The 16880-nt window shown below is 40.4% G+C and overlaps 1 protein-coding gene across 5 annotated transcripts in view; it reads left to right on the top strand.

Annotated features, from left to right (window-relative positions):
- LOC111865732 overlaps positions 1 to 11359 on the top strand; it is a 57017-nt gene extending 45658 nt beyond the window's left edge. For 4 of the 5 annotated variants that reach the window (XM_033751945.1, XM_023853981.2, XM_023853982.2 and 1 more), the window contains 2 exons: positions 3402 to 5170; positions 9494 to 11357. In XM_033751945.1, the coding sequence (XP_033607836.1) occupies positions 3402 to 5170; positions 9494 to 10909 (3185 nt within the window). In that variant the 3' untranslated portion in view covers positions 10910 to 11357. Of the gene's footprint in view, positions 1 to 3401; positions 5171 to 9493 lie in introns of all 5 variants that reach the window. The other variant, XM_023853985.2, reaches the window with a different exon arrangement.
- The last annotated feature ends 5521 nt before the right edge of the window (positions 11360 to 16880 follow it).

Raw genomic sequence — 16880 nt, forward strand, 5'->3', positions numbered from 1 at the left:
TTTGACCTTGTGGTGCATACTCATGATGCACAACCCCACAGGATTTGAAGAAAACGGCCAACATGACCTTGACATTGCTGCGGACCTGCCATGCTTTTTTTGGCCTTGGGGATGTTGGATGTTTCCACTGTGACGACTGCATCTTGGTTTCTGGGTCATACCCATAAACCCATGACTCATCGCCTGTGATCATGGTGTTCAGAAAGTTGGGGTTACTGTTTGCATTGTCCAGCATGTCCTGTGCGATTTCCAGACGGCGTTGCTTCTGCTCCATTGTTAGCAGTTTCAGTACGAATTTCGCGGACACTCTTTTCATGCCCAAATCCTCGGTCAAAATTGAATGTACCGATCCAATGCTTACCCCTATCTCGTTCGCAAGTTCTCGGACTGTGATACGACGGTCCTCCATGACCAAAGTCCACACTTGCTCAGTGACATTCTCATTTCGGCTTCTTGAGGGTCTGCCTGAACGTGGTTTGCTGTCCACTGATGTGCGGCCATCTTTGAAGCGGTTGTACCACTCCTTTATCTGTGAGTTGCTCATGGCAGCGTCCTCGAAAGACTGTTGAATCATGCGAATGGTTTCCACTTGGGTATCACCAAGCTTTTGGCAAAATTTGATGCAATATCGCTGCTCATGTTCCATCATTTTACACCTTACTGGAATCCGACGAGCGCTCACTACACGTCTTCACTCATAGGCCGACTGCCAGCGACTGACGCTTTCTGCGGGCAGGAAAAAATTCATGACTGCACATGAATGTCCCCTCCACATCTCCACCGAAGGGAGACTCCCACGCTTCATTGGTTTACGTGGGAAAAAAGAAGGTTCGATACTTTTGAAACACACCACATATTCAGCGGCTGCTATATTTGAACTGTCTTTGGCTCTCAGCTTATGTAGGTGTTCGGCGGACTCAGTAGAGACACCCCTCGCCAAGGTTCGATCTCACGTGTTCGGCAATCCATTGCTTTGGGAACGCTCCTTATACACTGGTAACGTGTTTCGTCTCATCCGTTGTTACTCAACGGGCCTTCTGTTGTTCATCTCTGGGTAAACATGTTCGTTGTTTCGGCATTGTCTACGCAACGGCTCATTGTTATTGTGTTACCATGGAATTGCCTATTCCAAACACGTTACAATATGTTTATTTTATTAGGACAGACTTTAAAATGGGTGGAATGACACCAGTGTTTCTTTTATTTTCATGAAGTTGAATGTTGGAAATTGGGCAAGTTCCCATTGTCAGAACTTAAAAAGTGAAGTGGTAATAAAAAGCAATAAGTTTGAGTTCACATAAAATTAGTTCATTTTTAACACTGTTTATTTGCATTTGAAATGGAAATATGTGTATACAAATAAATACAGGTAGGATTTTTACTTTGTTGACCAGTTCCATGGCTCTGCGCTTCATGACGGTCAGAGCGCCGTTTGCCACAAGGCACATACAGATTTTACCAGTGAATCAGCATGCCTGATGGCTGATAACATTTGGGATGAAGTAGTTACAATTCACAGATCACAGGAGGTGTTGAAAATGCTATCCTACACTTAGACAGTTCTTGCACCAGCAGAAGAGGTTCTCATTTACCCTTTGAAGTTGTTCTGCAGGAATATTTGCAATTTCCCTGTTAATATTTTCTTTTAGTTCTTGCATTCAGGGGTGTTATTGTTGTGAACTTTGTCCTACAAACAACCCCAGGAAAATGAAGAAAGCAGTCTTCTGGGATTTGGCACCGTGTATAAGTGGTGTTAACCGACGTTTCGGAGGAACGTATCGCCTCTATCTTCAGGGTAGAAGAAAAAGTATAAGAAATCTGCAAGCGACAAGACCGTGAGAACGGTAAAAGCAGACGTCAGACCACATATACACGGTGCCAAATCCCAGAAGACTGCTTTCTTCATAGTCACCGCCGTGAAAGCCTCAAATCTTACAACCCCAGGAAAAATCGCAAGGGATAAGATCGTGTGAACATGCTGGCCAATTCTGTCCCCGTAGACATTGGACATTAGGCATACTGATTCATCAGCAAAATTCTTATGTGCCTCACAGCAAGCAGTCACTTTGAAGCACAGAACTGTAAACTGATCAACAGAGTTAAAAACTCTGTGTACATCAGTGCAACAGGATGCTTAAATACAATATGGGTTTGAATGGCATCAGCTGAGAAGTGTATCAGATGCAAAGCAGTTTCAGTCTGCAATGCTCATCATGGAACAGTGTTTCAGTATTTAAAATTAATTTATATGCACAAATCTTCATCATGTTATAGAAAATCTGTCAGTCATAGTGGAAACTTATGTTTATGAAAGATTGTAATATTTATCAGTTTATTTAGAACATTTACTGTTACACCTTCCATAACCACTCTTGAAATCTTTTCTCTGCTTCTCGTTACTTCATGTGACACCACTGCTTACTCACTTCACTTACCATTTTCTTTCTACTTCTCTTCACTGTACTGGACAGAACACTCACTGGCTTACTGCATTGACTCTCCTTACTCAACTGCTGTGTGCTGCACTGAACTGGACTGAGTGACATATTCCACATCCTACAGTCATTTTGACTAACTTTGGATCCATGGAATGCAATGCAATGTTATGTTACTTGTATAGATGGGTTACCTTTCGTGGGATTCCCAGGTAATCTTGGCATTTGGTGTCAGCTTAGCGGCTTTCTGAGCTGTCCAGATGATTGAGCTTTGCATGCAGGCCACACAGTGTGGCACTCCCCCCATTCAGCTTCCGTGACAATATGAACAGTTATTTTATTTTTAATAGGATCAGACGTTACTACCATGAAGTTAACTAGTACATTGACCACGCCATAGCACAAGCGGTTAGTCACTGGCTTCCCACCGCGGCAGCCCGGGTTCGAGCCCGCGTCAAGTCAAGTGGGATTTGTGGTGGACAAAGTGGCCCTGGGGCAGGTTTTCTCCGAGTACTTCAGTTTCCCCTGCCAATCTTCATTCCAGCAGTTGCTCCACAATCACCCTCACCTATCATCTGGGGCTGGTACAACAGGCCAGAAGTGGCCGCAGTACAAGAGACTTAGTCCCACCCCACTAGCAATAAAAAAAAATAACTAGTGCATTTGAGCATACTAATTCCTTCAAAATTTTTTATTTTTGTGTAATAGAGATATATACTGCTGTATCTCTAACATCATCTACTTTTCTTGGAGCATTTCTGCTTTTTGTTCTTGTCTGATCTCCTGGTTTTCATTTTTATTCTTTCGTGTTTTTTTTTTTCTTAATATTTCACAGAAGCTTTATCTCTGCACTGTCCAGAATTGCTTAGTGTAGTCAGAATAATTGCAATATATTGTTAAACATTTATTTATAATATAAGAGTTGACATTAGTTGCTGACACTTTTCTTTTTCTTGTGTGTTTCAGATTGTGTTACAGATGGAAAGGACAAGGAAGATAGTACTAATATAGTGAAACCATGGGTTGGCTATCCTTTGAAGCCGAAGAAGGGCATGGATGATGATTTTGTTTCTGTGAGCATTTCAGTTGTTCAGGATGATGGACCAGCGCCAGTTGCATCAGAACGTGAGGACAAGGATGTAGTGACAGTAACTCGAATTCCACAGGGCAGTGGTAAAGAGAAGCCACTCCAGGATCCAATAAGCAGTGCTCATAAGTCATGTATTAGCAGTGATGAAGGTGTCATTCAATCCAAATTTACTGCATCAGGAGAGAAACAGATACCAGACGAAATCATAACTGTTCTGGACACTTCGCAGGTTATTCCAGTGAAAACTGACATATGTGAAAGGCAAGTCGATCATACAGTTAAAAAGCGTGTTTTCCCTAGTTTGCCTGGCAGCTCTGAAAAAGAAGTAAATTGCATGTTACCAGAAAAGTCAGCTCCCATTAGCCTTTTAAAAAAGTCAACGGATGCATCCATAGAATTCATTGAACCTCCAAATATGCAAGGAAAGATCAAAACAGAGGGAACCAAAAGGAAGGCAGAGTTTGGCAGTATTGTAGTGAATGAACCACAGAAGCCCACATTGAAATCTCTTGATGTTAAAGATACTGTTCCAAACTCAGGTGAGAAGCGAAGTAACTGTGATGAAGAGACTGATACAGGAGGTAGAGTTCCAAGTTTGGATGTCATATGCTATACTGTGATGCCTTCTCAAAGAAAGAGAACCCCCGTTTGTGTTGACAACAAGAGGACTGGGGCATGCACTTCTCTTGGGGTGAGACTTGCTGCAAACATTGAAGCCGCAGATCCAGTAATTGATAATTTACAAAAATTCAAATTGAAACAACAGAGGTTTGATGTAAGTTCATCTGGAAATATCATACTGACCAGTAATGAAAATAATGTAGATAGCAGTCCTTCCAAAAATGTACAAATCAATGAGGTGAATAGGAGTCTACAAAATCATGTAAAAGATGCAAATATTCGTGAAAAAAATGCCATAAAAAATTTATTCAGTGATTTGCCTAAAGTAGTGAGTGTAAATGAAACAGACTCCATCAGCTCTCCATCTTTAAAGAAGGACGTTCATCAAGGAAGAAGTTCAGACTTCAAGTATGCTTATGATAATTCTACATCTAGATTGGTTCCTGCCACTGTTTCTTCAGGAAATAAAGTGGGATACCACATCGTAACAAACAGCCAATGTGGAAGAAGTGGAAATGCCCTATCTTGTTCAAATGTTGCAATGAAGACAGCAGTGGGTCAAAATGAAACTCTCACCCCTGTGTTTGTGGCTGTTGTATCATCAGCAAGTACATATGCAGCAGGAACCACCAACAGCATCAGTGCCCCAAAAGTGAATATCGTGGCTGCTGTATCATCAGCAAGTACATATGCAGCAGGAACTACCAACAGCATCAGTGCCCCAAATGTGAATATCATGGCTGCTGTATCATCAGCAAGTACATATGCAGCAGGAACCACCAACAGCATCAGTGCCCCAAAAGTGAACATCGTGGCTGCTGCATCATCAGCAAGTACATATGCACATGCAGCAGAAACCACCAACAGCATCAGTGCCCCAAAAGTGAATATCGTGGCTGCTGTATCATCAGCAAGTACATATGCACTTGCAGCAGAAACCACCAACAGCATCAGTGCCCCAAAAGTGAATATCGTGGCTGCTGTTGGAAGCAGTAATCTACAGACTAACCAAACTGGACCTCAGGTAGGAAATAGCAATGATGTAACAGCTGTGTAGAATAGATAACATCAGATAGCATGGGAAGAGGAGAGGAAGTAGGCTATCATTTTTATATGAAGATGCTCTCTCAATATTTTTATTGAGAGATCAAGGAAAGTTATGAATAGTCTTGGTCAGTATAGCCAAGAGTCAAACTAGATAGCTCCCAAATAGATGTCTAGTACTTTTTCACTATGCTGTCAAGCTTAGTGAAGCAGTGGTGTGTGAAATATACTGAAAAGAAGGAAGTATTTGTGCTGAATATAGAAAATAACATCTTAAGCCTTAACCATTTCAATCTACAGTGCTAGTGTATTATGCTAATCGTATCATCAGTTAAGAGGGTAGAGTTCATTAGTGATAGGATATCATATTTAATACTAAAAGGTCGCTGGTGTGATATCATTATGAATGTTCATGCCCCAGCAGAAGATAAAATTGATGATATAAAGGATAGATTCTATGAAGAACTAGAACATGTACAGTGTGTACAATCAAGTGCACGCCGCGGCTGCAATTTGCCGTGAGTCATACCACCGCAGAACGGATGCAGTCGCGGGGAGGAGTTGCAACTNTCAAAAAATCTTACTGTCAAAAGTACAATGTTCCCACATTGTTACATCCATAAATTTACTTGGGCATCTCCTAATGGGAAGATACACAATCAAATCGGCCATATTTTGATAGATAGGAGATGGCACTCAAGTATACTTGATGTCCGATCATTCAGGGCAGCAGATTGTGATACTAACCAATACCTGGTGGTGGCAAAAGTTAGGGAAATACTGGCAGTGAGCAAAAAAACACACACAGTTCATATGGAGAGGTTCAATCTCAAGAAATTAAATGAAGTAGAGGGTAAAGGTATCATGTTGAAATTTCAAATATGTTCACTGCTTTGGAAAACTTGGACACTGAGGTGGATGTTAATAAAGCTTGGGAAACTATTAGAGAGAATATCAAAATTTCTGCCAAGGAGAGTCTAGTATGAACTGAAGAAGCATAAGCCATGGTTCGATGAAGGATGCTCAGAATTATTAGACCATAGAAAACAAGCCAAATTGTAATTGTTACAGGATCCAAGCAAAATAAATGGGGATAATCTGAACAATATAAGACGTGAGACCAGCAGGCATTTCAGGAATAAAAAAAAAGGGAATATCTGAAAGACAAAATTGATGAGCTTGCAATGAGCAGTAAAAACAAGAACATTAGAGACCTGTATAGAGGAATAATAGACTTTAAGAGAGGTTACCAGCCTAGCAGTAACTTAGTGAAGGATGAGAATGGTGATCTGCTTTGCAGATTCCCACAACATTTTGAATAGATGGAGGAACTACTTCTCTCAGTTATTGAATGTACATAGGGTCAGTGCTGTTAGGCAAACATAAATCCATACAGCTGAGCCATTAATACCTGATTCTAGCCCTTTTGAGGTTGAAAGTGCTATTGCAAAATTGAAACGGTATAAATCGCCAGATAGTGATCAAATTCCGGCAGAATTTATTCAAGCAGGAGGCGAAATATTACGTTCTAAGATCCACAATCTAATTACTTCTATTTGGCATAAGAAAAAATTGCCTGATCAGTGGAAGGAGTCTATTATTGTACCAGTTCACAAGAAAGTGATAAAACTGACTTGTAATTATCTGGGTATACCACTGTTATCAACTTCATACAAAGTTTTATCCAGCATTCTTCTCTCAATGTTAAGTCCATACATAGATGAAATCATTGGGGATCATCAGTGTGGGTTTTTGACATAACAGATCAACTACAGATCAGATCTTTTGCATTTGTCAGATATTGGAGAAAAAATGGGAGTACAATGAGGCAGTACATCAGCTACTTGTAGACTTCAAGAAAGTCTGTGATTCAGTTAGGAGGGAAGTATTGTACAATATTCTGATAGAGTTTGGGATACCCGTGAATCTAGTTAGGCTGATTAAAATGTGTTTAAACGAAACATAGTAAAGTCCATATAGATAAAAGTTTGATAAATTTCCTATCCAGAATGGTCTAAAAGAAGGAGATACTTTATCGTCACTCCTATTCGATGTTGCTTTAGAATATATCAGGAAGGTCCAGGAAAACCAGGTGGGACTGAAATTAAATGGGACACATCAGCTGTTGGTGAATGCTGATGACATGAATCTACTGGGTGATAATATAGATACCATAAAGAAAAACACAAACTTTAATTGACGCAAGTAAATAGATTGGTCTAGAAGTAAACACAGAGACAACTAAACATGTGTTGCTGTGTCATCACCAAAATGCAGGGTAAAATCATGACATGAAGATAAGTAACAGATCCTTTGAAAATGTGGCACAGTTCAGATATTTGGGAACAACAATAACAAATCAAAACCAGATTCAGGAGGAAATTAAGAGGAGATTGAACTCAGGTAATGTTTGTTACCATTTGGTCTAGAAACTTTTGTCTTCTCATCTGCTGTCCGAAAACAAAATTTATAATATACAAAACTATAATTTTGCCTGTGGTTCTGTATGAGTATGAAACTTGGTCTCTGACATTAAGAGAGGAACATAGACCGAGGGTGTTGAGAATATTTGGACCGAAGCGAGATGAAGTGACAGGAGGTTGGAGAAAAATGCATAATGAGAAGCTTCATAACTTGTACTCTTCTCCAAGTATAGTTAGAATGATGAAGTCAAGGAGGGTGTGGTGGGTAGGGCATGTAGCATGAATGCTGGAGAAGAGGAATGCATATAGGATATTGGTGGGGAAGCCAGAAGGAAAGAGACAGTTTTGAAGACCAAGGCATAGGTGGGTGGACAATATTAGAATGGATCTTTGGAATGGGATGGTATGGATTTGATTGATTTGTCTTAGGCTAGGGACCAGTGGAGGGCTCATGTGAACATGGTAATGAACCTTCAGGTTCCATAAAATGCTGAGAATTTCTTGTGTAGCCGCAGAATTGGCAGCTCCTCAAGAACATCTCAGCTCCATGAGTAAGTAAGTAAGTATGTAAGTTCATTGTGCCATAAGCTGAGTTTTTGTTACATGAGGGCATCCCTTGATTTACACAAGTAATTTGTTCCATGAAAACTGTTCACATAATGAAAATTTTGTAAATCAAAATTGAAATTCCCATTACTTTGCATGTAATAGTCACTAGGCTTGTGGGTATAAGCTGTTAGTTGTAGTGAAAAGGAAGTTTGTTAAGTGAAAAATATGTACAGTTAACACAGTTTGTTGTAGTGAAAATTTGTAAATCAAATGTTTGTAAAATGAGGTATACCTGTATTTAAATCTTAAAATGTTACTGTAGCAGTTTTGTGGGCATGGGAGCCACGCGTTGGTCACCACTTATTGCAGTCGTCGTGTGGGCACACTGAAGCCACATGTGGGGAGTCACCTATAACAATGGGCTTATAGGCACACTGGAGCCATGCGTTGACCACCACTTACAGCAGTCATACTGTGCGCACGCTGAAGCCACGTATGGGGTTAAGGTGAACGCCTCTGTTCACTGTAAATCACCTTATAGCGACTCTGGAGGATCAGGCGAAGACGTAGCCTCTCCTTTTTGTAGTAGATGAGCGATCCTGATGTTCTGTAGTATGATGTCTTGGGCGCCACTCAGTTGGGAACATGAGACTTTCACAGGGTTGTTAAGTGGGCCTTAGCTTCAACAAGGCGGTCAACAAAAATCAACGACAAATTCACAAACACTTACACTTTATTTAATCTTAAATATTCACATTGTTAATAACACTTATGATGGCTTTGTGTACTCCTTTGTTCCCTTTTTCAGGGAGTGACACGGTTATGCATCTTAACGTTTTGAGTGCTGGGCTTTGTCTGTTCTGAACAAGGGAAAAAGCGTATCACGCCACTGGCTGTTAGCATGATGTCATTTGGTAACTAGCGTTCCTGATTGGCTGTACCCTGGGAAGTACCGCACAAACTGCTTATGAAGCTTGCATCATGTTTTACTGAACAAAGGAAGAACCCCTGAATTATCAGCTTTATAAGAAGTCATGCGGCAATTACATTATCCCCACTTAATGTATAGCCCATGACATAATACAGCACGTGATGATCTACGCAATTCCAGAAATTCATAATTTAAGTCTTGCAAAAATACAGTAATTATAAAAAAAATAAATGTATACATAAATTAGGTGAAGTATATTATTAAAAGGAGTAATTGGTTATATTACTGTGTTTGAAGGGACACGATTCCTATACTTGATACTGACACGAAACTATCTTGTACAATTTTCTCTTGAATTATTATGCAAGAAAATATTCTCAATACGTGTTTATTGTTTCAGTTTGCATCTGGTGTTGGTTCCTCTCCAGGTCATACTGTACACCTGTTGCAGCCTCTCACCACTAGAAGACTCTGTGTTTCAGGAAACAAGTTGCTCAGTTTTCAGAGGAATAAGAATAATCAGTACATGCTGTGCAGTGGAAACCAAATGTATGCAGCACATCTGCTTCCAGCACCTGTTCCTACACAAAAATCACCGTCATCAGTGGTTACCAAGTATACAGATTCCAGTAGCAGTATAAATAAAGATAGTGTCCCATTGCTTACAGTTCCAAGGCCAAATACCAATCTTATTGTGAACTGCCCCCCCTTGGTGAAACATTCTGTTAGTAATCCTCCACAGTCATCAGAATTGAGTACAAACTCTGCAAATCACAATATAAAAATAAAACACTTACTACCTAATGCGTGTCCTACTTTTATACCTGACAAACTGAGAACACCATCTCACAATGTGATATCTGTTAATGATGTGCATACCACCACCAACGTTCCAGGGTTGACTTTAATGACTCATACAACTCATACAAACTCCACTGCATCTCGTACTTTGACACCAGATGTTGTCAACACAACACAGAGTAAACCCATAGTCTCTGTTCGAAATTCAAATTCATATGCAACCACCATAATACCTAAAAGATTAGAGTCATCGCCAAGTTCTCCAGCTTTCATTTCTCTTGCAAGAAAATTGCCTTCTGCCACTTTTGAAAGTGTTAAAAAGGATCCTACAGTTTGCCTGAGAACTGTTGCTTCTAACAATGCGGTAAGCAAACTAATGACAACTCATACAAAATCAGTGGAACCAAGGTCAGTTAATATGAAAGTGACATCGCCTGTGGCTACTAGAAAAATTTTCATGTTAGATGTTCGTTTAAAGGTTCCGTGTAGTAGCAATAGGGTGTCTAGTGGTAATGGTGTAGGCAAAGAGAAAAGTGAAATATCTCAAAATGACTGTGTTTCCAGTGTTAGAATATTACGTGAGAAATCTGAAAATGACATTTCCAGTCCTAAGGACTCTGATGAAAAATCTCAGGATGAAAGTGTTTCTGGTGATACAACATCAGATAAGAAATCTCCATATGAAATTTCTGGTATTATATCAAATGAGAAATCTCATAAGGACAATTCCCGTGTCAGAACACCAAAGCAGAAGTTACAACACAACAGAATTTCTTGTACTCGATCGTCTGGTAGAACGACGCACAAATCTGCAGTACCTTCGCCAAAGCAAGATTGTCATACCACTTCAAGTCGTGAATCTAGAGCCAAGGCTCGTGAAGACACTAGAAGTATGGCAAGAAAAAAAGTAAGATCAGGTTCTAAAGCCAAAATGACCAAGGCTCCAGTAGAAATGATGGTAACAAGAAGTAGTAGTAGAAAGAAATGGATGTATGGAAGGAAGTCTTGTACATAATTGTAAATAAATACACCTTGTAAGTTTTCAAAAATATGAGCTGTTAAAGGTACATTAATATACAATAATCTCTGAAGAAGAATAACTGTTTTGTATGTTCTCTGGTTTTGAATATAGTGAATGTTTTTTTACAAAAATGTCTCCTAGAGGAATTCTGATTTATGATGATATATTAGCATACTGTTGATATACAGCACCCAGAAATGTTTCCAGATTGTCACTTACAAACTTGGTATCCTTTTATTTATAATAAAACCAATTTCTTATGTTAATATAAACTGTGCCATGTCATGCTGTCAGCATTATAGATGTACTATTTTTGTTTATTCTAAGTATTAGTTCTTATAAAAGATGCAACTCTGTCATCAGCTACAAACAGAATTTTACGAGGCATAATCTGGACTGTGGTTGTCATGTAGGGTTTAGTTTCTTCCCAGTTATTTCTTGGATTCTGAGATTCTGAGGGTTATTTTTATATAAAGAAATAAAAAAGAACCCAATCAAATGCAAAGTACTCACTGAAGAAAAATTGGTGTTAGGCTTGAACACTCCATATAAACATCTCTTAGACATTGTGCACAGGATATCAGGGTTTCAAGTTTACTCTGCTTCTAGAAAGGGACTTCAAGTGCATGTAAGTTGAACATTTTTTAGTTGCAAAGAATACAGACACAAAAAAAAGATCCTTTCTCTAAACAGAGTGAACTTTAAGTCTTGGTGTCATGTATACGAGTAAAGTGCCTAAGGACAAATCACACACATTCAGATCTAGAGAATGTGATGGTCAGTCCTCTACTGATTATTTGGTCATTGAAAACCAGCCCAGAGCACTCGCTTTCTGTGTAATATGCAGTGAATTGTCCTACTGAAGAGAAAGACAACTCATTTATTATAATTGATTCTGCTTGAAGTAGCAAGGATCATATGGGATGTCTCACTCGGTACATGGAGAGACAACCACATAAATTTCTATAACAGATATTTATTGCTGTTAAAAGAAAGAGTATACAGAGAAGCAATCAAGTGAAGTGAGTGGTAACTGGTGAGGTATTGTGGGGCCCTGAAAAGGGCCATAACTATTAAGCAGGGTGTACCTGATTAATTCTGGTGAGACTCTGGCCACAGCACGCTAGCTTGTGCTAGGAACATCGACCTTCCTTGCATTGGCAGCCAGGTGACTATGAGCTGGCTAGTCTTCCTTGCGTCAGCAGCTGAGAAATGAAGCGGCCATAGGGCAGTGAGCATTGGTGGTGGACTTCTCAGTGGGTCTAGGCAATCACAAGCAGAGTCAGCTGATGGAGTTGCTGCTAGGAGACTTGCTGTTGCCATGTGTATGCTCTCCTGATGAGATGTCTTGATGTAAGAGCAGCTCCGACTGACATCTTTATTCGCTGTCACTAGCAATGCCCGACCCAATGGTGATTGGTACTGCTGTGGTTGGCGCTGATTGGCTAGTGTTGTAGGCTCCCACCACCATTCAGAACTAACTGGGCCACAAACAAGTACTGAACCTTCTAGTGCTTACAGCACAGTTGCACCAACTTCTTTGGTCATGTAATGGGATCTGCAGATGACATGGATTTTCAGTGTCCCAGTGATAGATTCTTGTTGCCAGGTTGTCCTGAGACGAGTTTCGGAAGACGATTATGGAGACCCTGGGTTTAGGATACAGGGTGATGGAAGATTTTTTACACATTGGTTTGTTGAGGCAACCATCATAAAGATTTATGTGGACATGTTTCTCAACATACTCCAATATTGTATAGTGTTCCCTCTGTAAGAACATGTCACATCTGACAAAAGATATATTCAGTTTGGCAGCATGGTTCCAAGGAAAGAATAGGGTTGTTTCAGAGCATTAAAGGTATCATCTGTGCCCAAACCTTACTCTGGGTAGGCAAACCAGGACAGATTGAAAAAACTAACTGGTATGTGTTATTGTCTGTTCATTCCAGGATGTGTAACACACTGGGGAAATCATGATGTGTGCCCATCAGAACGTTTCTACTTGAGAAGCGCTAATTGATTTTGATGAAACCTGATATGAACATTAAGCAATTCTGGGTGGCCCCAAGCCCATAATTCTTAATCTCTGAGGTGGAAATAACACTTGTGACACTTCAGAACTGCAGGAACCACAGCAGTCTTAACATTTTCATCATAGCTGTTTGTAATAGCTAACTGTACCATTCAGAATGCCTTGGTGCAAAGAATGTATGTCTAGAAGATGTGCTTCAGAAGGTATCCCACATTTCTAGTCTTTCTTCTGACTCTGGGCCCAATCAAGCACTTGAACAAAGACGAATCACAGGGTGTGACGTATTTTTAGAATCAGACTTACTTTACAACTGGTGGTTTACCACCAATCAGTTCATTTTGGCACCAAGCCCCTTGAGACCCATGACCAGTCCCCACCCCAATGGAACATTTGCAGTTATAGTCCTTATGTAACACTCTCTGGTGAAAGGATGGGTCTGTCATTTGACTTTAACTCCGTGTTCTCTGCAAATTGCAATGTGGTCTCACTGCAGGTAAGTGGTGTCAGCACTGGGACATAAATATTAATGGAGGGAGAACTCGGGCAAACTGTTTCTCCAGAAGACTTAGTCCCTGAGGACATATACAACTAAATGGATGGGACCTCTCTTTTGTAAATAAAGTACTTTACCTTGATGTCACCTTCCATATTGAAAGGACTGCAGCCAAGGCCATACACACATACATAAGGTCCTATTACCTATTCAGAATTGAGCATTTAAGTACAACTATCAAGCTTGTGCTTTGCAAAGCTCTGGTTAGGTCAGTAATGACATGCCTAGCCAACCTGGGAGTATATGGCAGATGCTCACCTCTTGAAATTGCAGTGCCAGCAGAAAAGTTCTCTGCACAATTGAAAACCTTGACAGGAGCACAACAGTCTGTGAATTTTCTGTGTCTTAAAAATTTCTTATGTGTATGACTACATAACTAAATTATACAGGACAACAGCAGAAATAAATCCTAAACTACAGAAGTCAATTGTACATGGTGTTGAACAAGGAACAGCCATGCATAGGAAATATAAGAGTTTTAAACTTTGTGGGGGTCACGTCTACAACCATTCAGCTGACTAACTGCAGTTTCAGTGCAGTTAAATAGAGTACTACATGACCTAATGCACATGCCTGCATTGACAGAAATCCTCTGCATATCTTATACAAATGTTACTTCACATTGGCAAAGGCAATGGTAAAGTCCCAGTGCTTAACTAAATAAGGCATGTGGGGTGCCTTTAGCGGTGATTACATGCAACTAGTGATACCTGGAACACATGCATGAAGCTACTGACAGTAACAGTGAGGTGATAATGCTAAGCAAAGAATTGTGACACATGTTGATGAAGAAAGCATTGGTCTGGGAGGTGTGTGAGTGAAGTCTGTGCAGCAAAATATCATTATAAATTTTGCAGTATGGGAAACATTAAAGGTTGACATATGTACCTTGGATACAGGGAGCATATTTGAAAATATTTTTGAGACAGGAGTTATACAGCTAATAGGAAATTAAATCAACAAATATACAAAGCAGAAAATTTCAGGAAGTGCTGGTTCTTTGACATGTTGCTCTAGAATTAGTAAGTGGGAAGGCTCATTTCTGCAGGATGTGATGTGGCCCTGAAATGAATGCTGATGAACAAAACTTGAGCATGTTGTCAGACTAGTTGAACATCTTCTCAGGCCACACTCTCTGGATGGATACTTTGTATAATTATCCAGAGCTGGCTTGATTCTTGAAATCTAATAGCATAAACTGTATAGGTGCTTACATGCCAGTAGGAAAAATGCTCCCTCACTTGGTAAAGGATAAAAGAATTCAGAGGACATACCCAGCAGGCCCAGCAGTATAACACACGCAGTCACAGGAGCAAGACACAACACAAAGCACAATACACACACGGAAGTAGGAAGAGTGCTCCGATAGAAGAAGATAGGTGTGACTCGCGTATTAAGATAGACATAAGGATGACAAATCCTGAACAGTTTTAATATTTTTAATATTTAAAATTTATCAATATATATGATGAATATGTATTTTAGTATAAAGACAACAGGGCATGCAATGAAGTAGTTTGACGTACATCAAAAAGCACCTGAAGATGGCACTTTTGTGCTGAAACATGTAGTGCAAGAGAGAAGAGTAAGGTGAATAAATGTATGCACTGTAAGATGGATAGAATAAATCATGAATTCAGAGGATGTAGGAGCACAGGGCTGATAAAATAGGAAGAGAGTATCCATGATTTGTATATATCACAAGGAAGAACAGTATCTGCAGTTGTGTGTGAATATGATTTGAACAAATCCTGGGATTGACTCAGCCTCCAACAGAAGTGAGTACCAGAAATCTTCCTGGGGGAAGAGGGAGTGTAAGGCTGACAACCTTACCACCATCTGTGAGCCGACTGTCTAGAAGATGTGGGAGCCTTAATGTCTCACAACCCTATGGGGGCCTTTTAGAGTGATAGCTTTACCTTTCACCTTTCATGATTTGCACATGGGAGAAGTGGATCTCAAATGTCTGTTGCTACAGCCATGTTTAATCGAACAAAATAAAGGTTCCAAATGGTAATTTAAAGTATTCATAAGGTTACTCAGTATAGCTGAGCATGATTCAGTCGCGGGGAGGAGTTGCAACTCCTCCCCGCGACTGCATCCGTTCTGCGGTGGTATGACTCACGGCAAATTGCAGCCGCGGCGCGCACTTGATTGTACGCACTGTATTATCCATGCCAGACATTTCATGCTCTTCCCAGTACAAGGTTTTTTTTTAGAAACACAGATGTGCTGTCCCTCGCTATGTATATGGCCAGCCTTCACCTGAACTGCTACCAAAAAGACTGTCTGAATATAAATTCCTTGAATAAATACTTGCCACAGGAAGAAGGCGAAACCCAAGAAAAGATGTGCTGTGTACTTGGCACAGTGTAGTGAAAAAGTGGGGTGCACAGTGTGCATAGTGACCAGGACACCATGGCAGCGCAGATGTACTCGTGCTGAAACTATGATGCAACAAATGTAGCGCTTACACAAAAAGACCGACTACACCCAACTTCCAGGAGGAGGCCCCACTTCTAAAGCACGTACATGTTTAGGTATAGGAAAAGTTGTTTCTGTACTTAACTAATTAGCACTACGCCATGAAGGCGTATGGGGGAGTGGATGTATAGATCCACGTTATCTTGACCGCGGCACTAGCTGAAGATCAGTAGTCAGCTTCAGGCCACGGCCGCTTTACCCCCGGGGGAAAGAGCTCCAGGTACCCATTAGATAGGAAGTTGGGTGGACTCCAGATCCGGTCTGGACGACGTGGAGAAGAGAAAATCCTTGACCCTACCAGGGCTTGAACTCCGGCCACTCGGTCGTCCAGCCGTATTCAGTCGCTATACCGACTACGCTATCCCGGTTCCTCGTACAAAAATATTGGTTGTAGATCTGATGAGACCTCAAGTCAAGAATGACTGTGCTGGCAAAAGCCAGCAGCAATTGAACCGACCAACTGAAGTTACTATTCGTAATATCATATTTAAGTATCCTGTTGCAGGGAAGTATCACTCACGCTTTCTCTTCTGTCTGTAATGCAACATACTCTTTTTATTTAGATGGCACTAAACTTACATTCAACACTTTAAAATGTCTGATAAGATGTTCTTCAGATGTCATTAAAATGTATTCTATGTATGGCTACAAGTTTCGGCCTCACAGGGACATATTCAGGCAACATATTAACATACATACATATTACGAAAACTCAGAAAGGCCAGTGGAAAATATATATATTGTGGGAGCCGCACACATTAAAACAAGCGTTGTAACGACAACCCACTTATTGCATAATTATCGCTAGAAATATTTCACTGCTATGCAATGAAGGCCCCTACACGGTCGGAGCGAAAGAAGGACCCTATCGAGAGGAGGCGCAGTAATAATAAAAA

The sequence above is a fragment of the Cryptotermes secundus genome, unplaced genomic scaffold (assembly GCF_002891405.2).
Source record: "Cryptotermes secundus unplaced genomic scaffold, Csec_1.0 scaffold183, whole genome shotgun sequence".
NCBI lineage: Eukaryota > Metazoa > Arthropoda > Insecta > Blattodea > Kalotermitidae > Cryptotermes > Cryptotermes secundus.